The sequence below is a fragment of the Pseudochaenichthys georgianus genome, chromosome 23 (genome assembly GCF_902827115.2).
Source record: "Pseudochaenichthys georgianus chromosome 23, fPseGeo1.2, whole genome shotgun sequence".
Classification (NCBI taxonomy): Eukaryota; Metazoa; Chordata; class Actinopteri; order Perciformes; family Channichthyidae; genus Pseudochaenichthys; species Pseudochaenichthys georgianus.
This window is the reverse complement of record NC_047525.1, coordinates 18,838,945-18,860,695: the sequence shown is the minus strand read 5'-3', so window position 1 is coordinate 18,860,695 and position 21,751 is coordinate 18,838,945. Positions and strand designations below refer to the sequence as shown.

The 21,751-nt window shown below is 44.9% G+C and overlaps 1 protein-coding gene across 1 annotated transcript in view; it reads right to left on the bottom strand.

Moving 5' to 3' along the window:
* LOC117439165 (proton myo-inositol cotransporter-like) overlaps window positions 1-21,751 on the bottom strand; it is a 103,000-nt gene that overhangs the window by 2,567 nt on the left and 78,682 nt on the right. The window contains exons 5-9 of the mRNA XM_034074937.2: window positions 4,161-4,324; window positions 3,954-4,074; window positions 1,436-1,561; window positions 1,202-1,320; window positions 378-530 (exon numbers count right to left, since the gene is read on the bottom strand). Coding sequence (XP_033930828.1) covers window positions 378-530; window positions 1,202-1,320; window positions 1,436-1,561; window positions 3,954-4,074; window positions 4,161-4,324 — 683 coding nt within the window. The remainder of the gene's footprint in view (window positions 1-377; window positions 531-1,201; window positions 1,321-1,435; window positions 1,562-3,953; window positions 4,075-4,160; window positions 4,325-21,751) is intronic.

Genomic DNA, 21,751 nt, shown 5'->3' with positions numbered 1-21,751 from the left:
GACCGTTAACCCGCTGCATCTCAGGATGCCTCGACAATCACCCCTGATGGATCGATCTCCTGCTCCACCAAAGGTCAGTTCCTTCCCGTTGGAGGGGGCCACATGCTGTTGTTGAGCCACATTGACTGAGGAGGTATGGTTGAAGAAAAAGGTTGGGAACACATCGGGGTATCAATCAGCGGGGTCGCTTTTGATGTGAGGGGAGGATGTATGGTATGGGTGTTATACAAGATCTGCTGAGAGGCTTGCATAAGCATTGATAGAATTGGATGAGGTTTGAAGGTGTTCATGGCTGGACTGTTAAGTATGATTGAAATTACATGAGCTCAGTCTAAATGTAAATGGGTTGTTCACAATTCTGCAGGTGAGCAACTGACCATAGTATGTGAAGTACTGAGCCAGGTGGAGGAAGGTGAGAGACACCAGGATGTTGAAGGTCCAGTTGACCCCGGCTGCGCAGGCGTTCCCCGTGCTCCTCGCCCACAGAGGGTAGATCTCTGAGTTGATGGTCCATGGCATCGGGCCCATCCCTAAAAGAGAGACACGTTTACAGGGTTAGGTTAAGGCTCGATGGAAAGTTTAGTAGCTACAATTGGGCTACTGAGTGGTGCAGTCCTCAACCTGGAAATGAGTAAGCATTTTAGCACTTCGGAGATCCCTTATCAGTCAACATTTTTTAATTGAGTTTCTGGTTAGTTTGCCGAAATAAGGTCAATAAACTTATACGAGGTTTTCAAGGTTTTTCACAACATAAAATGCATCAGTTTAAACCGCACTGATGGACGTCTGAGCTTGGTGGTTGATAACAAGTGGCTAAATAAGAGTACTAAACATCATCACAGTGAAAATAGGCCGCCTTTAGCTTAGCGCTGCAACCGTCATGTATTTTGAATGCTAAGTTCCGGGTTGGCCTGCAAAATGATGTAATCATTGTACAATTTCATTGGACACCCTCAATGTACGTCCTCTAAAAGAGCTTGTTTTTTGGCACTGGGTACCCCACTGAGATATAACGCTTTTGCTTGGTGAAGTCTGTTTTTATTGGGTCATGTGACTTGTTACGAAGAGGATAAAGGAAAATGTAAAGAAAAGATTCTCTGTGGGGCCTTTCCATAAAGATATCTGACAAAGAATGCAACTAAACATAGCAGTCGGACCACACACAGTATAGTGAACCTCAATCACAGGTTCGATGTATTACCTGGTGCGAAAGCAGCCAGGTAGCACATCAGACCCAGCAACACCAGCCAGGAGTAGGAGGTGGGGCAGTAGTTGTAGGCCCAGTAAGTCTGATCTCTCATCAGGCTGGAGTTGGTGCATCTGGATGAGGAAGAAACAGTTAGTATTTCACATTCAACCAAAACATTAAATATATAAATAATACACACGTTCTTCACACACGCACACACTCCATCCTCGGCATCCTGTGACTCACCTGCCCCATGCTGCGTGCTCCGTGGAGGCCTTATTGACTGGCACACAGGAGGAGGTGAGGAGCGCTGAGACGTTCTCACGGTAACAGAACCCACATCCAGGGTCCAGCATGCATGGCTCACACAGCCTGCAAACCAAACACGCCAACTTGAATTATCCTGAACACGGTCAATCAATGAATCCATTCTCATACATATTTTCCAAGTATTGAGTTGCAGTCCAACTAAAAACCACTTATTGGCCTGTTCTACTTCACAAAGTGGGGTTATAGAAAAGGTCTTCAACCGCTTTAATTGAGACTTTAATTGAGACTTTAATTGAGACTTGCCTCATTACACAAATGAAGTTAAAAAAGGACTGCAGGAAGTGATGAATCTTCATTAAAAGCAAAATACTGTTGGATTCACTATCCTTACCCTGTCTTATCCCTCTGCTCGTCTATTTAAAGCAATCCACATGTAAGAAGCAAACACCTTCTTCACAAGGGACACTATGTTTTTATAACAGTTTGTTGTTGCTAATGGAAGAGCACGAAATGTGTGTTTTGTTTCACAGGTCTATTTTTACAGGCTGCAGCCTCCCTGTGTGCAGGGCACCTTGCTCTTATTTCACACTTAGGACAAACAAACGAAAATCATACCATGTATTAGTACCAGAGGCAAGCAGAAGTGAATAGAGAGGGAAGGTGAGGAGAGACATGCAGCAACTCAGCCTAGATTTAAAGGATGCAATTAGAACATGTGTATAATATATATATTTTATAAATGAATAAAGCTATATAGTTTTCCCTTTGGCTAACATATAATGTGTGCAAAGGGATGGATTAAGCACTGTTTATCTGCACATATGTAAGCTGCCCTGTACAAAATGATACTAACGCAGCTTTAAATTAGATTTGGGAAGATTTAGCTCAGCAATATAAAACAAGCACAAGGCTTCTTCATTTTGATGTCTTCTACGTCTACATGTATTACCTCGTGATGACCTATAGCTGGATTTACCCTTTATCTTTAAGCAAAACATACGTATGTAGTTATCAATTTTCAAGGACCTATTTACTGAATGTGCTATGCAAAACTAAAAATGAAATAGATAGAAATAGCAAAAGCAACAAAGATAGCATTGAGAATGTAGACTTATTTATTTAAAAGGAAAAACATCTAAATGCCTGTGTCATTCCAGCCTAGTAAGCTATAGTCAAATCCTACCCGAAACACCTTTTGAATACACCCTTAAATCAGGTGTCTGATCCACTGGTGAGTGTCTCTGGTGGTCCTAGATTCAGCCGTGGTGAGCGAGGGCACGTGTGGGCTCATGTGGGCTCATGTGGAGTAAAGTGAACTCAATGAAGCCACTACAGTGTGGTAAAAGTACTCATCTCTTCAAATTACCTCCGTGTGTGTGTGTGTGTTACAGCATGTGGGTGCCGGACAGCGAGTCCATTAGGCGTCGTTTGTTGTTGTGATGAAAGGCCGTCGTTACACATGAGTTTCATCTTGTGTCCGAGTAAGTGAGAGTAAATTGGGACTAGGAGGCATCGGATGTCTGGCTTACACGAAAACACTCTCTGTGCTTTGTGTGTTTGCCTTGTGTTGCTAATGACAACAATGAAGTGTATTGCAGCTGATCCAAGCATCGGGAGATGACTTTATAGAGTTTTACTTACAATATTTCCCCGGGCGCTGTTCAAAATGGCAGCCCACTGCTCCTAACACTAGGATGGGTCAAATGCAGAGAAACAATTTCCCCACAGGGATTAATAAAGTATATCAAATCAAAAATCAAAATATTTACTCAGAATCTTGACAGTATTGTTTCCATGACAGCCCACCGTTTTATTTGTTTAAACTAGTAAATCCCTGATAAATAATATGACTCAGGCCTTATCTCATCTAATATACAAACCTTGTGATATAAACTGATCTTCGTAATGGGCACATAGCCAGCAACAAACTTTACCCTAAAAGATCTGCGTGAATGTGTGTCAAAACTTGCAATAAGTTAACAGCAAATGTCCTTTTTGATTTCATTGGGTTTCATTCTCTGAAGCTCTCCATCGGTGAGTGTGCTCTCCTGCACTCTGGATTGATGTTCTGACCTTGCAAATTATTGAGTGCTTTTACAAAGACCAGAAGTGCGCTGGGGTGAATAGCGGTCTTGCCATAGCTCTCTATTTCCATCTAGACCTGTGCATAATGTCACAATCACACTTTATATTAACTCCAGTGAAGAGCTGGTGGAGAGAATACTCTTTGAATCACACACACATTCCTAAAATGATCTAATTTGTAACACGTGTGCTACTCAATCCTCATTGGACACCTGCTTATTGAGTTGTTTTCATGTCTGAAAATTGTAAAGCTCAATTTAACTTTATATCTCTGGGATGGCAAGTAGCAGTGGGAGTAATTTGAATTATCTTGTAATAAATGGAGATGACAGGTTTTTTTAAGAGAGGAGCCGGTTTCCATTAACAGTGTAGCTGGTTGAATTTTGAAGTGAACTGTGGGTATACTCACTGGTACTTGGAGCAGGTAGAGTTGGCCATAGACGGGTCCAATGGGTGAAAGGTGACAGGAGGACTGTGCTGTGCAGACATCAGAAAACCAATGGCCAGCAGACTCAAGCTTAAACATGTACCTGTCGGAAAAACAATAAAGATGTTACATACAAACATGACTGGCAGACATCCCTAATTACCTAATGTGGGCTTATGAGGGAATTACCTATGATACTGCCCAAGGTGAGCTTCCTGCGCCCCACCCTCTCCACCAGCCACACTCCCAGCAGGGTAAACAGGAAGTTAGTGAGGGTGGCGAGCCCAGCCAGCCAGATCGCCAGCCGGTCGTCTCGAATTCCTGACATCTGCAGGATTGTGGCGCTGTAGTACCTGTGGGACACAAAGACAGACAAAAAAATGAATAAGTAACTGTTGTTGTGACACTAAAACAACTACATGTCAGGTCTAAAACTGCAAAGGTCCCAAAAACAGCAACATTTAAGGATAGCCTATTTCCAGTTTAGCTGTTAGCCAGTTTCCGTTATTTAGGGACACTAAACACTGTACTCACCGAGTTACTAGGAAATATAATATTTTAGCGGTACAAATATGATTATATTGTCGATAATCCTTCTAATAATGCCTGTTTTTTTTCTTTTTTCTGCAGTTTCTGTTTGTCTCCCAGTCCCAACTAGGGTTGCCAACTTCCAGAAATGGAGAAACGGGACACATGCATGTGTCCCCCGCGCGCGTGCGTGCGAAGATTTTCGGGTTTCTGGCGGATTTAGTTACTTTTTTTTGTTACTTTATTTCGGTTTTAGGGTTAGGGTTATGTTATTTAATTCTTTTGGGGGAGCCAGCCCCTAGGGTTCGAAAATGTTTTTGGGGGTCAAACCCCCCAAAACCCTCAAAATGCATAGAAAACTATGCATACCTATAACACAATACAAACACAATGGTCTTACACCTGCATTAGGCGATTTTAGGCTTTAGGCGATTAGGCTACTACATCACATTGTACATCAGCATGTTCAAATCGGATAGGTGGGCACGAGGGACATCTGGGCACCTCGATGTACAATTGGCTATTTTGTCCAAAATGTTAAAAAAGAAATATTTGAAAAATGGTATTAAGTAATGCAAAGTATACATGATGTGAACATGCACGGTACATCATTATTAGACTTAATGTTATCCTTCAACCAACCATTTCCCCAGCATTTTCCAATCAATCAGCTGAGCTGACTGACACACACACACACACACACACACACACACACACACACACACACACACACACACACACACACACACACACACACACACACACACACACACACACACACACACACACACACACACACACACACACACACACACACACACACACACACACACACACACACACACACACACACACACACACACACACACACACATGCAGAAGACCCGAGACAGATCTCCACTCACGGGCTTTACCCAACTGTGTTTTCTTCCACTGTTTGTTGTAAGACACAAGTATTTTCTTTTTAGAAAGGCCAGGACCCAGAACCACATCCTCTCTCTCTTCTCCTCTTTCATTATCACCTCATCCACCGGCAGCGCTTATTTTCCCACACGACTGAACAGGCTGACATGCCACACAAACAATGATGCCGCGCCCGCGGCCCACCGGAGAAAATCTCACACACACGTCCGAGCATTGTGCGAGCATTGTGCCTGCCAGGGGCGGACTGGGACTACAAATCAGCCCGGGACTCTCGACCGGCTCACTTCGGTACCGCCGGCCCACCGCGGTACCGCCAGTAAATACCGCTAGTAAATTGTCGACGGACGGACGGACGGACGGACGGGTAGACAATTTACTAGCGGTAGACATTAAGGGTAAATAATGTATAACTGGCCCGGAGCATTCGTCCAAAAAAAAAAATCGACTAATAATGAAGAGAATTAACACATTTGTTGCAATAGTAATGTATGCACTAACTACATTACTTGTACTACAACATTTGAATCATCAGTTCTTCCTCATTTTCCTCAATTGTTCATATTTGGTTTATTAAAATAATGATATTGTGGTCATTGTTAAAAAATGTCTGCTATTATTATTATTTGTATTGCACTTTCTGCCTTCCTGTCATTAGGAGTTAGACATGTAATGGCTATGTAATTGATTTGATTAGAACCTGAACCTTCATTATCCTAAACTGCTGGGACATTTCGCCAATAACTTTATATTGTCGACTCTACTCTTCACTTACTTGTCAGCATAGGTCGGCATTGATGTACAGAGCCGACAGAAGACCTTGTTTATATAGAGAACCGCAGTGACGCGTCCTAAAACCCGGATGTAAACTTCTTCCGGTTCCTTCGTCAAAAACGCAATGCAATTTCTCCATAGGATTTTGGAAAATAGCTCGAAATAAGGTCTGTGGTTGACACACATTTAAGAGAGGGATCACGTTTTGTTCAGCCGGATAATCTCCACATGTCTCCCCTACTTTTATAATTTTTTAATCATAAATCTAGTCGCCAAAACCGAAATGCTAACGTTATGCTATAAACGAACTACAAGCCAGTACAGCAGCAGGGTCGCACGACTTCAACGTCACGCCAACTTAAGATCGTTTCAACTGACTTGCACTGAAACTTTGATCACTTTAAATATATTAACATTTTAAACTGTATACCCCGGTTATCTAGGCCCTTTTTGTTTTGTTTTATGTATAGGCTAGATGTCACACTGTGGGAAACGATATTTCTGGATGTATAACACATGTAGAATTTGTTTACAATAAAGCTGACTTTGATTTCCGCGTGCTTGCATATTTTAACAAAGCTTTTCATTTTAGCGACACTGAATTTAACTAGAAGTCATGGCTGTGTCAATTACCAGTCTGATATCGTTTTACAAAGATGACAAGAAGAATGGAGATAGAGGAGAGAACCACTACAAGTCAGGACACGTGCAGCCTCGATGAAGGTGTACTTACCGGTGTTGTCAGGGCTAGCATGAGGGACAAGGATTATAGAGTGTCGGTGAGTAGTTATAGCAAGAGTACCGTTAACCTAGAGTTAATTTATTCACATTAATTCCCATCAACAAATCCATTTTATGTGTCACATGAAATCTTTATTAGGCAAGGCAAGTTTATTTATATAGCACTTTTCAACACATGGCAATTCAAAGTGCTTTACAAAAAATGAAAGACATTAAGAAATGGCATTTAAAACCAGTCATTAAGAAAAGCTAATAAAATAAACATTAAAAGAAAAAATACAGGGATAAAAGTTACAGTGCAGTTTAAGATATGAATAGTTCAATTAAAAGCAGCGACAAAAAGAAAAGTCTTCAGCCTGGATTTAAAAGTAGTAAGAGTTGCAGCGGACCTGCAGGTTTCTGGGAGTTTGTTCCAGATATTTGGAGCATAATAACTGAACGCTGCTTCTCCATGTTTAGTTCTGACTCTGGGGATAGAAAGCTGGCCAGTCCCTGAAGACCTGAGAGATCTGGATGGTTCATAATTTAGCAGGAGGTCAGAAATGTATTTTGGGCCTAAACCATTCAGTGCTTTATAAACCAGCAGCAGTATTTTGAAATCTATTCTTTGACACACAGGAAGCCAGTGTAAAGACTTCAGAACAGGAGTGATGTGATCCACTTTCTTAGTGTTAGTGAGGACTCGAGCAGCAGCGTTCTGAATCAGCTGCAGCTTCCTAATAGATTTTTTAGTGAGACCTGTGAATACACCATTGCAGTAGTCGAGTCTACTGAAGATAAAAGCATGGACAAGTTTTTCCAAATCCTGCTGTGACATTAGTCTTTTAATCCTAGATATATTCTTTAGGTGATAGTAGGCTGATTTAGTAACTGTTTTAATGTGACTGTTGAAACTCAGGTCAGAGTCCATGACTACACCTAGATTTCTGGCTTTATCTGTTGGTTTGAACATTGCAGACTGAAGCTCAGCGCTAACTTTTATACGTTCTGCCTTGGCTCCAAAAACCATTACCTCAGTTTTATCTTTGTTTAATTGGAGAAAGTTCTGACACATCCAGTCATTGATTTGTTCAATGCACTTACTCAGTGTTTGAATTGGAGCATCGTCTCCTGGTGAAATGGTTACGTAAATGTGTGTGTCATCTGCATAGCTATGGTAACTTATTTTGTTGTTCTTCATTATCTGAGCCAGTGGTAGCATGCAGATGTTAAAGAGAAGAGGCCCCAAGATTACAAATATTACAGACCAGAAAACACAGAAATATCCATGAAATAAACATACAGTAGGCTATAAACAATTAAAGGGATAATTGGGAAGGCATTACAAATGTAAATATATTTTAAATAATAAAACAATCCCACCACCACAGGTATCACTATCTACAGGAGAAGAGGGAATTCTCTCCACAGAATGTGAATGCCCATGTGGAGAATGGAAATGCAGTCATGCGGCTGCATTAGCCATCTTTGCCATCCACAGTTTCAGCTGCACTGACACCCCCTGTCAGTGGAAGAAGCCAAAGGCAGCTAAACGTACGCATTCAGTGGAGGAGCTATTTCCTCCAACCAATAACTCATTCAACCCGCTGACAAGAGAGCCCACCTCCGAAGATCGTGACTGGCTGAGGGACAGACTCGGGGGCAGGTTCTCAGGAATGTCTTGGCTTCTCTCCCCCGAGCCAGAAGAGGAACACTACAGCTTGGAAACACTTACTGTTCCTGAAATTCTCAAATCTGTTGGGCATCAGGGACCTGAGGCAATTGTGGCAAGCATGGCATTGTCTGAGGAGCAACAGAGGGCAATTCAGGTGGCTACCACTGGTCAGCGAACCAACCCAAACTGGCATTTGTTCAGGAAAGGAAGGTTGACTGGCAGCAACATTGGAGCTGTCCTGAGGTCAAAGCGTGTGACTGCTTCCCTTAGTGCCAGGGTGCGAGGGCAACAACAGGCCCGTGATGGTGCTTTGTCTGTACAGTACAGTGGGGGACTATGAATGAATGTGAGGGCGTCAGGCCATTCACCACTGCATCCCAGATGCAGGTCCATGAGTCAGGTTTGTGGCTCTCCCAATCAGGAGTGTTGGGGGCATCTCCAGATGGTCTGGTAGGGTCTTCTGCTGTGCTGGAGGTAAAGTGTCTCTCCGGAGCCAGGGAAATGACAAAGTGAAGCATTGCAAATCAAGGGCTTCTGTGTCAGTAAGGAAGAGAAACATTCAGCCTGCGTGAGGAGCATCCTTACTGGCACCAAGTGCAAGGTCAGCTTCACCTCACTGCAAGAAAGAAGAAGACATTAAGAAATTGTGAATCGTTTTTAATTTACATTTACTCGCCTTTGCAATGTTGTGGTTGTTAGAGTGTTAGGCTTCCTGTCAGCTCGTCTGTTGGGAAGATATAAAATATTAGTTTCATGGAAGTCACACCGTCACATATAAGAGCATTAAGACATACAGTACATAGGCTAAAACAAAACATCTAAAGATATAACCTTGCATTTTGTCTCGTGAACATTTTCACTATTTTGACATTTTTATAGATCAAAATTGAACTAAAGAAATAAAGGTAGATTAATCCATATTGAAAATAGGTGTCAGCTGCTACACTGATTATAATAGTTATATTTCTTAATTAATTAAGATATTACTGTATTGATCCCAATTGGGGAAATGTTTGTGTTGCAGCAGCATAACAAGAAAAACAAAATATAAGTTATTATATATACAAAAGTATGTTAGGGATGGAATATTAAATTGAATATAAATGTAAAATGTAAATGTGATTTTACGTCCAAGAGAAGCTATGGAGCAGAGAGTTCTCTGCCAGCCAGAGGTGATTTGTTATTAGTTCAATATGTCAAACTGATTTCCCTGACTACAATCTTTAGTTACATGGTGAAACGTTATGCTGCTTGTACTAATTAGACTTATCATATAAGCCACACAGGTTTTAATAGGATGTATTCATTATCTTTACTTATGTTGCGGTCTTTTCAGTAGTGCCATCTCTAAAACGGCGATACAGTCACTACCCATCATTTACATTTCACCGTGACATGGACAAAAATGTAACGTCAGCTTACCTCATGACACGAATCCAGACTCTCCTTTGGAAAACATTGGCCGGGAAACGATAGAACGAGCAACCCGGAGCAAAGCAACAAACCATTGCGTAGCTAACTAGTAGCGCTAGCTTTAGCTAACGTTAGCCAACTAAACGAACTGCCGAGTCAAATTGGAAAACACTGGTAATTAATTGTTCTATAATTTGTAAAACTACGGTGTTAAAAATGACCATTTCAAAAATAGAGATTCTAATGGTAAGATATAGATATACAGATACTAAAGATACTACAGATAGGCTACTAAAGATAGGCAGGTACTTGCTTTCAAGCAGAACACAGGGGAAAACAAACTTAGCGGGAGTGTTTACGTGTGTAGGCGTAATGACGTACAACGGCCTCGACAATTTCTGTAGTCCTATTCAGCCACTCGGTAACAACCATCGTTTTTCAGACACGTAAACTCTTCAAAAATCACCAGTGGGGTCACTGCTGATGTATCTACTGTCGTAGAACAAAACGTGATTTATCTCTTAAATTTGTGTCAACCACAGACCTTATTTCGAGCTATTTTCCAAAACCCTATGGAGAAAATACATTGCTTTTTTGACGAAGGAACCGGAAGTGCTAAAAATGCTAACTTACTTCCGGGTTTTAGGACGCGTCACTGCGGTTCTCTATTGGCATCATATGGAGAGGTGCAGCCAGTGACGCGTCCGAAAACCAGGAAGTAAGCTGCTGGTTCCCTCGACAAGGGTTTTGGAAAATAGCTGGAAATAAGGTCTGTGGAAAACAAACCTGTTTGATAAATGCACGTTTTGTTCAGCCGGATAATCTCCACATGTCTACCCTACTTTTATAATTTTCGAATCATAAATCTAATCGATAGATTATAAAAGGGTTTTAGGACGTGTCACTGCAGCCAACTCCATCGATCAAGCTGAAACTTTCTCTCCCTCTTCTTCTCATACTCCCTGTCACTCTCATTTAACTCCTCCAGTGACTTTCTTTTATTTGAAGATTGTTTTTTGCCCGGCACTTGGCCGGTTACGGCTGGTATTAAAAACATTTGGCGAATGGTTAGGTGGCGCGATAGTCTGTAGTGAAGGAGCCTGCTCCCGCTGCGCTCCGCAGCAAACAGCTGACAACGACAACGACAACCGACTCACGGAACGCTATGTTGTAGCGTTTATAAACGAAACAATTTAACTAAATTGCTAGTCAAAATACCAATACCACAGGACCATTTTTTTTTTTTAAAGCAATATTTTTAGTGGCCCGAGCGGGCAAGTGGAAAGTACGTTATGCTGACCCGGGGTGTCTAAATAGAGCTTCCGGGCCAGCGGGCCATTTAATGTCGAGCCCTGCCGGTTACCGGCCGGCCCACATCGTCCGACCGGCCCACTTCAGTACCGGCCCATCGGGATTCGTCCCGAACGTCCCGATGGCCAGTCCGCCCCTGGTGCCTGCCCTGTCAACTGAGCGGTCCTAGCACCCTTCGCATACAGCACACAAACACACAGGCACGCAGCCAGACACACTGCATTGCACGCAAACAGAAAAATATTTTTTATTTTTACACCGGAGTCCGGGACAAACAATGTCCGTACGCCCCTTTTGGCTCAAATACGGGGCGTCCCGGCTAATACGGGACGGTTGGCAACCCTACTCTCAACACACACCTTAAGTGATGATAAAGTGAAGCAGTAACTAGCTAGCTACAACATTGTGTGGCTACTACTGCCTCGCTAAATCATAGTTATTTTTCTGTTCAATAACGATTTAATTAGGTAACTCTGAATATTTTTGACTACAATTACCATGTAGTAACAATCTGACATCTTGACAGGTCTTGTCTGTTCAGTATTGCTATAGCTAGAGTTATAAACCTGTTAGCTTAGCACAATTGCTGGAAACATGGGGAAGTAGCTAGCTACACTTTTGTTTTAGCTTACTTACTGTGTTTTCAGTCTTCATATTTTTCAGCTAATGGCATATTATTAAAAATCATATTTAGCTAACAACATGAGATGCTATCAATATCATCACAATAAAGCAGGTAAAGATTTCCAAATTATTGCTTTAAACCACTTTATTGAGAAGTAAAATGTAAAGTGAGTCCGACCCAAAAAAGTCCGCAGGCCTAACAACGCTTCCAGAATTATTCTTACCAAATAAATAATACAAAAACATTCTCGAAATATTCTAATTTATGGCATGATTAGTCGAGACAAGTCAACCACAAACTATCCTTGAGAGCCAAGCACTCTTCTTCCAATCACAGCCTCTCTACTTGAGTACCAGCCACTCATCTAAAAGTTAGCAATTAGCTATAAATAATGTCTTTCAATGGCTCTTTGTTCCCTCTCTTTCCACTCTCTCTGCTAGTCTGTTCCCAGACAGTATAATTAGATGCAACGCTGGCACCATGTTGCTCCACGTAGGCAGATTACCTGCAATCATCATCAACAAGACTCTAAACAGTCTGCGGTCAATGATACAGACAACTGCACGGGGTCAATTTCCCCCTTCAGATATGATAACGTGTAAGTATAATTTAGGGAAAAAAACATGGAACATGATGGCCGCATAGACAGATGTACCTACATTCTAGAAGGACCTTGTTTAACGTGCCATTATGGAAATGTTGTGCTTGATTCTCACCCACAAAGGTATGCACAAAAGCCATATTTAAAAACACACATTAAACCTATGGAGAATGATTACTTCCCAAAAATAAAATAATGGTAAAAGTCTCCTGCATTGTCTGTATCTTGAAAGATCAATTAGAATACTGCTTTTCATCTCTTCAAAAGAAAGATCACTCTCTTGTTCTCTCTCTTCCCAAAAACAAAGACATTCAATTTAATGGATTTGCATAACAACTCTTTACTTTTCTGGCATGCTATCCAGTCTCAGAGGGGAAGTTGATTTTAAATTCTGGTTGTTAAAGCCTGATCTACAATAGCACACGTTCTGGCAGGGGATAAAAGTTACAGATGGTTTTATACAAATTTGCAAACTTTTATACTTTAGCAGATGCATGTACTAAATGGGCACTTATAAAGACAAAAATACATGCATGTGGATACACTTAAGAACACTCAAAGAAGAAAGTAGGGGATTTTGGAGCAGCAGTGGGTTTAAAAGCACTCTTTTTTTCAGAGGTCTGCTGTGTTCCATTTGCACTTCTCCAGTTCTCATTCATAACACACCGTTCGATGTCTCACTATGGGATGCGCCTCAACGCGTATGCAAACAGAAGCATCAATCTCATTACGCCAATCCTGATTGGCTGGTGATCTTGACGTCAACGTCAGGGAATCCACCCACCCTTTAAGTAGCTTGCGCTACGACGTCATTCAAACACCTCTTCTCGCTTCAGAGCACATCTCGATGTATCAGTAACCGGGCTAGCTTAACAGTCCACAGACTGAACCCAAAGCTAACATTCGGTCGACGGGCGCTTGCCGGTTACTTTTTTGCTTTGCAAGAAGACTGAGCAATATTAACACACCAGTTAATATTGTAATCTGCCTCGCCGTTTTTTTCTGTCGAAATAACGGTAAGGTTTGATTTTTTCTTCAAGCTAGTAACATACCTGTTGCTAGTTTGTTCTTCCCTCCACACCGACACCACGGTAAAGAGGACGTTCTCTTTTCTCTCTCACACCAGAGGAGACAGAGATAAAAAAAGGTATTAACACACCAGTTAATATTCTTTAAAGAATAAAATCTACACAGTCGCCTTTTTTTCTTTCAGACTAACGGCAAGGTTGGATTTTTTTTTTCTCTCAGTAACTGACCTGTTACTAACGTGTCCACTCCACGCCGACACCCCGGCGATCGAAGATGGACCCTTCTCTCCCTCACACCAGAGGAGTCAGGGACTCGGAGGCTCGGCTATGCAGCTGTGAGTTTAAGATTTCAGGCACAGACTCACACCAGGTCTGTTCGTCCTGCCTCGGGCTGGAACATGCCCGGGAGGCTATGGATAACCCCATTGTACCCGCTTCACCATTAAGAGCCTCCACCGACAGTTAGCACGCCAAGCTAGCTTGTCGGGACAGGAACCCCTCATGTCCGCTGATTCGCCGGCCGGCAATCAAGACATGGTGGCGTCCGCCGCAGAGATTGAGCCCCGTGCTGTGTCAGACTGGGGCTCAACAACAGCGACAGCCGTTGAACCGGAGCCCCACGCCGTTTCAGGCTGGGACCCGGTGGCGGCAAGAGCCGCGAGAGCGGAGCCCCGCGCTGTGTCAAGCTGGGGCTCCCAATTGAACCTCACCATGGTTCCACCCGCGGAGGATTACATTACATTGCATTTAGCTGACGCTTTTATCCAAAGCGACTTACAATAAGTGCGTTCGACCAACAAAATACAAACTTGAAGAAAACAGAATCATATAAGTACATCAGGCTTCATAGAGCCAAAACATTTCAAGTGCTACTCAACTGACTTTAGGTAAGCCAGTCCTTTATTAGTATATAAGTGCTTTGTTAATAGTTCTATCGCTCGAAGTGGAGTCGAAAGAGACGAGTTTTCAGTCTGCGCCGGAAGGTGTGTAAGCTATCTGCTGTCCTGATGTCAATGGAGAGCTCATTCCACCATTTTGGAGCCAGGATAGCAAACCCACGTGTTTTTGCTGATGGGAACTTGGGTCCCCTTCGCAGCGAGGGTGCAGCGAGCTGTTTGGTTGATGCAGAGCGGCGTGCACGTGCTGGGGTGTACGGTTTAACCATGTCCTGGATGTAGGAAGGGCCAGATCCATTCGCAGCATGGTACGCAAGTACCATTGTCTTGAAGTGGATTCTAGCAGTTACCGGAAGCCAGTGGAGGGAGCGGAGGAGCGGCGTGGTGTGGGAGAATTTAGGAAGGTTGAAGACCAGGCGAGCAGCTGCATTCTGGATGAGCTGCAGAGGTCGGATGGCACATGCAGGTAGACCAGCCAGGAGGGAGTTGCAGTAGTCTAGGCGTGAGGTGACGAGAGCCTGGACCAGAACCTGCGTGGCTTTCTGGGTCAGCTGGGGACGCATCCTCCTGATGTTGTAAAGCGTGTATCTGCAGCAGCGGGTTGTAGCAGCGATGTTTGCAGTGAAGGACAGGTTGTTATCTAGGGTCACACCCAGATTCCTTGCAGTCTGAGTCGGGGAAACAACAGAGGTGCCGATGTTGATTGTCAGGTCAAGAGTGGGACAATCTTTTCCCGGAAGGAAAAGCAGTTCAGTCTTGTCAAAGTTGAGCTTGAGATGATGAGCGGACATCCACTGAGAGATGTCAGCTAGACAAGCAGAGATGCGTGCGACGACCTGGGTCTCTGAGCGGGGAAAGGACAGAATTAATTGGGTGTCGTCAGCGTAGCAGTTGTATGAAAAACCATGCGGGCTAATGACAGATCTGAGCGAGTTTGTTTACAAGGAGAAGAGGAGGGGACCAAGAACAGAGCCCTAAGGGACCCCTGTAGTTAATTGACAAGGGTCGGACTCAGACCCTCTCCAAGTTAGCCTGTAGGTGCGGTCTTTGAGGTATGAGGTGAGAGGGGAAAGTGCCGAGCCTGAAACTCCAAGTTCTTGGAGAGTGCGAAGGAGGATCTGATGGTTCACCGTGTCGAATGCAGCAGACAGGTCCAAAAGGATGATGACAGAGGAGAGGGAGGCTGCTTTAGCAGTGTGCAGTTCCTCAGTGACAGCAATGAGGGCAGTTTCTGTGGAGTGACCTGCCTTGAAACCAGACTGGTGCGGATCCAGAAGGTTGTTCTGATGGAGATAGCAGGAGAGTTGTCTAAAGACAGCGCGTTCAAGTGTTTTAGACAGGAACGGGAGGAGAGAGACAGGCCTGTAGTTTATAACATCAGACGGGTTGAGAGTGGGTTTCTTTAGGAGAGGGTTTACTCTTGCCTCCTTGAGACTGTTTGGAAAGTGACCAGAAGTTAGAGAAGTGTTGATGAAATGGGTGAGAAACGGTAGAATATCAGGAGCGATAGTCTGAAGGAGGTTTGAAGGGATAGGGTCCAGAGGACAGGTGGTAGGGCGGGCAGAGGTAATGAGGGTAAGAACCTCACTTGGCGAGAGAGGGGAAAAGGAGGTTAGTGTGCGGGTGGAAGGAGGGTCTGGTGACCCAGCAGTGAGTAAAGGTGAGTCAGAAAAAGAAGAGCGAATATCATCAACCTTTTTTTCAAAGTGGTTAACAAAGGCACTTGACAGAAGGGAGGAGGGAGAAGGGGCTTTGGGAGGGTCCAGGAGGGAGGAGAAGATGGGAAATAGTTTTTTGGGATTGGAATATGAAGATTGGATCTTATCTTGAAAGAAAGTGCTTTTTGCCTGAGAGATCGAAGCAGAGAAAGAGGAGAGGAGAGCTTGATAGGTTAGGAGGTCGTCAGGGTGTTTGGATTTCCACCGTTTCCGCTCAGCTGCCCGAAGGACGGTTCTATTAGCACGCAGTGCGTCATTTAGCCAGGGAGCAGGAGGGGACTGACGAGCCTGCCGAGATGTGAGAGGACAGAGAGAGTAGAGAGGAGAGTTTCTGCAGCAGAGTTTGGAGGTAGGAGTTGGAACGAGTCAGAGGAAGGGAGGGCTGAGAGCACCGATAAGGCAAAGGTAGAGGGGGAGAGGGAACGGAGGTTACGGCGGACAGGTGCAGGATGAGAAGAGATTAGTTTGTTATGTTTGGAAAGGGGTAGAGAGAATGAAATGAAGAAGTGATCGGATGTGTGGAGCGGGTTTACAGAGAGGTTAGAAGTATTGCAGTTCCTTGAGAATATGAGATCAAGGACATTGCCACCTTTAGGCATCCTAAAGAGGATGTTCTGGACATGCCTATTGTTCCCAAGGGCATATTTGGCTCCGCTATAGCTTCAATGCAGCTGAGATGCGAGTCAAAAAGGAAGGGAGACGAGGCTCTCCAGCTCTGTCTCCCCCGAAGGGTCAAGCCGCCACCTCCAATGGTCCCGCGGCAGGCCTTCACTCAAGCTGTCTCACGTCCTGCCCGGTTCAAAATACCGAAGCAGCAGAGACCGCAGCCCGTCCCGGGTCCCCAGCCCAGGCACGAGGCAAGAGGGAGCTGGCCAAGAAAATCTCCGGTTCCGGCAGCTGCCGCTCAGGCGCAGCCGACCCAGGATTTCAGCCACCAGGTGAGGAAGAAGAAACGGGCGGCCTGACAGCCTCCTCTCCTCTCCTCGATGAAGGAGCTGGAAGTTCCCTGTTCCCCAGCTCCAGAGCACGTTCCAGTGTTGGATGCTCATGTGTTTTCGGGGTGCCACCATGCCCCCATCTTCCCGCCGCCTCGAGTGATGCCAGAACGTCATCCTCAAGTTCGCGCCATCAGGGAAATGGACTTAACATCGAAGACAGCAAGTTCCGCTGCCTGTTTAAGTCACACAAACACATGTCATCATTGTTGTTTCAAAATAAATCATTTTCCACTGTCGTTTCCAGGCTTGAAGCCAAGGGCGCAGTCAATAAAAATGAAAAGAAAAACAATAAAAACAATAAACAGTCTGTCGTCTGCCCCTCTTTTGAGAGCGGCTACGGCCTCTCTCAAAAGGCGGACAATAGACGGGATTGTGAAGGCACCACCGCCACGCGCATGCGCAGTGTCGGCCGGGGTTGTCAACCTGGGGTACCACCGTGTTGAGACACTAGAGGGCCCCATAACACAACAAATAGAGACACTGAGGGCAGACGACGGAGCTGTGACATCGCTCGCTTTGAGAAGCGAAAAGTGGAGGATGCTCACAGATTCTGCTTGGGTTTTCAAGACAGTAACACGGGGCTACAGGCTCCAATTCACTGTCACCCCCCCTCACTTCTCGGGCATTCTGTATTCACAGGCCCGGGGAGAGTTGGCCCATATTCTAGAGCAAGATTTTCTCGCTACTAAAAAAGAAGGCTATATCGATAATACCCGCCGAACAGAGTCAGAGCGGCTTTTATTCCAAGTATGTCCTCGTTCCCAAACGGGGAGGGAACGGAATTCGGCCTATACTAGATTTGAGAGCTCTGAACAAATATCTCAAAACATACAAATTCAGAATGCTCACTCACACATCTCTGTTGCGTCTCGTGCACCAAAACGACTGGTTCACATCAGTCGACCTGAAAGATGCGTATTTCCACATCCCAGTATATTACCCACACAGGAAATATCTGAGGTTCGCCTTTCAGGGTGTCTGTTACGAGTACAGAGTACTTCCCTTCGGTCTGTCTCTCAGCCCGCGAGTGTTTGTACGGTGTACGGAAGCCGCGATAGCCCCGTTAAGACAACAGGGTATTCGCCTGGCAACTTATCTGGACGATTGGCTCCTTCTCGCACAGTCGGAGCAAGAGGCTATTACGCAGACGAATGTCCTCGTAAAACACCTGCTCGACCTGGGTTTCGTAATAAACACAGGAAAGAGCATGTTGTCTCCAGCTCAGACTGTACTCTTCCTGGGCCAACGCCTGAATTCGGTGCCCTTTACAGCCTGCCTGTCAGCAGAGAGAGTGAAAGCCTTCAGGGCTTGCCTCGCTCATTTCCAGCCACGCAAATATGTTCTCTTCAAGTCATGTCTGCGGTTACTGGGGCTCATGGCGTCAGCCATTCTGGTGGTACGACTGGGACGCTTACACATGAGGGAGTTTCAGCGCTGGGTAGCTGCCCTCAGACTGGACCCCGCGCGTCATGGCGCGCGGAGAGTGATGGTCACTATGAAATGCGTAACGGCACTGCGCCACTGGCTACACCCGACTTTTCTAGTACCGGGCGTGCCTATGGGTGCTGTCCTATCGCGGAAGGTGGTCACCACAGACGCATGTCTGACGGGCTGGGGGGATATATACGAAGGTCGACTTGTGAGGGGTCGCTGGAGCAGAGACCTCCAACCGTCACACATAAATTATCTGGAGCTTTTAGCGGTGTTCCTCACCCTGAAACGCTTTCTGCCTTTTCTCAGAGGACATCATGTCCTCGTGAGGACAGACAACACGACCACAATATCGTATATAAACCGCCAAGGGGGTTTGCGTTCTCTCCAGTTACACATGCTGGCACGCAAACTGATCTTATGGAGCTGCGGACGTCTCCTCTCTCTGAGAGCGACGCACGTACCAGGAGTGATGAACCTCAGGCAGATCTGCTGTCCAGAGGTGCACCACTATATGCAGACTGGACTCTACATCCAAGGATTGTGAGTCAGCTGTGGGTGCGTTACGGCCGAGCCACGGTAGATCTGTTCGCATCAAAAGAAAATGCTCAATGTCAGCTGTTCTTTTCAATGCGCGATTTAAACGCACCGTTAGGCGTGGACGCGCTCGCGCACATTTGGCCTCCGGTCCTTCTGTACGCGTTCCCACCCCTGGCTCTGATACCCCCAACTCTGGCCAGAGTGAGGGAACAACGCCACACACTTATCCTGATAGCTCCGCACTGGCCTGCAATGTACTGGCTGGCGGAGATATATCAGCTGCTGTGCGGGCAGCCGTGGCAGCTTCCACTACGCAGGGACATACTGTCTCAGGCGGGGGGGCGATCTTTCACCCACGCCCAGAGCACTTGGCACTATGGGCCTGGCCCGTGAGTGGTACAATCTGAATACAGTGGGGCTCCCTCAGAAGGTGATAAACACTATTCAGAGTACAAGAGCTTCCTCCACCAGGTCTCTCTATGACTGTAAGTGGAGGGTGTTTGAGGAGTGGTGCCTTCAAAAAGGGCACATCTCTTTTCAATGTCCTGTCGGGGTGATTTCATCATTTCTGCAGGACTTAATTGACAAACACAGAGCTTTCTCTACGATCAAAGTGTACCTGGCTGCTATTGCTGCATGCCATGTGGGCTTTGAGGGAAAGACGGCTAGCCAACATCCTTTGGTCTGCCTTTTTATGAAAGGGGCTCGCAGGCTCCTCCCTGTTTCCAGGTCACTGGTGCCCTTATGGGACTTGGCAGTGGTTTTAGATGGGCTCACTCGACCTCCATTTGAACCCCTGGAAGAAGCTGACATGAAACACCTGTCACTGAAGACAGTGCTGTTACTGGCTCTGGCATCTGCCAAGCGAGTCAGTGACATTCATGCCCTCTCTGTACATCCTTCATGCACTCAGTTTGCCCCGGGGCAAACGAGAGTGTTGCTGAAGCCCAACCCTGCCTTTATACCTAAGGTGGTTGGCTCATGTACCCCCATTGACATTGTGGCATTTCCTCCGCCGCTGTGTTCCTCTGAGGAACAGCGAATTTGCTGTGTCCAGTTCGTACTTTACGCACCTATATGGACAGGTCAAAAGAGTTTCGTTGTAATGACCAACTCTTTATATCCTGGGCTAACCCTCAGAAGGGCAAGCCCGTTACCAGGCAACGGCTCTCCCACTGGATTGTGGAAGCGATTGCTCTGGCTTATACGAGTCAGGGTTTGCAGGCACCAACGGGCCTGCATGCTCATTCTACTCGTGGACTGGCTGCAGGATCATCCATGACTCCGGATCCCGGCGTATATATGTCTCACCAGACGGCCCTCCTTGCTATGGTGAAGGGAGAAGAGGTGCTTATTTTGAATGACGCTGCGTCGTAGCGCAAGCTACTTAAAGGGTGGGTGGATTCCCTGACGTTGACGTCAAGATCACCAGCCAATCAGGATTGGCGTAATGAGATTGATGCTTCTGTTTGCATACGCGTTGAGGCGCATCCCATAGTGAGACATCTCACTACATGTTACTCTGAGCCCTGGGGTTACGTAAGTAACTTATAGCTCCCTACACACACACACACACACACACACACACACACACACACACACACACACACACACACACACACACACACACACACACACACACACACACACACACACACACACACACACACACACACACACACACACACAAAATAAAAAAACTGTGAATAACAGCCTGCTGTGGTGTCATCTGCAAGGAGCATCAAGTTTGCCTTTTTACCGTTCATTTGTTTTTTGCAAGTCATCTCGCAGCGTGGAGGGAATACTGTTGGAAACAAACTGACATTTTGGAACAAGAGATCAATCCAAGAAGAAGTGCTGTTGAGAAGCCTTGTGGAAATGATTCCCTTGTTGACAATGCATTATTATAATGAGTACACACAGGACATTGTGGTGCAAGATGTTCACTGTATTTATTTTGGCTTGTTGTTAAAATTCTTCAAAATGGCAGATTCATTTCTGGGACCAGCTTTGTCTGCAAATTATTTCTGAAAATAAGCATTATAATGACTGCTTTTCTTCGTGATTGGAACTTGACTGACAGTAAAGTGTTGGATTTGCATCCTAAATTCGGTGATATAAACTGGAAATAAGTCAAACTTCTTAAATCGTTATTGTTATTATCGTATTTTTCTCCGTGATATTGATAACATTCATTACGTTTCTGTTTAAACCGTACAGGTTTAAGCTGTCAACAGGGATACAACTGACATCTCTGGGTCCACTTCCCTTTTTGTCAACTATTAACACACATCCCAAAGTGACACAAAAACACTCCTAGGCAGCCAAGCAGGACCTGAATAAAAACAGTCCCCCAAGGTAGTTGCAATTGTCTGATATAACGCCAAGAAATATATGTTTTTATTGACGAATAATTAATTTGTATCAATAGCAAATGTAAGTAGGAGAAATACCTCAGATATCTGATAAATATGTTCACAGTGGAACTATTAAGTGGTGTGACAGGATTAGATTTGGTCCAATTACCTTAACCTTTGGGAGAAGATGAAATTGGAAACATTTGATCAGTTGATCGGAAATTAAAGAAACGGTTGACTTTAG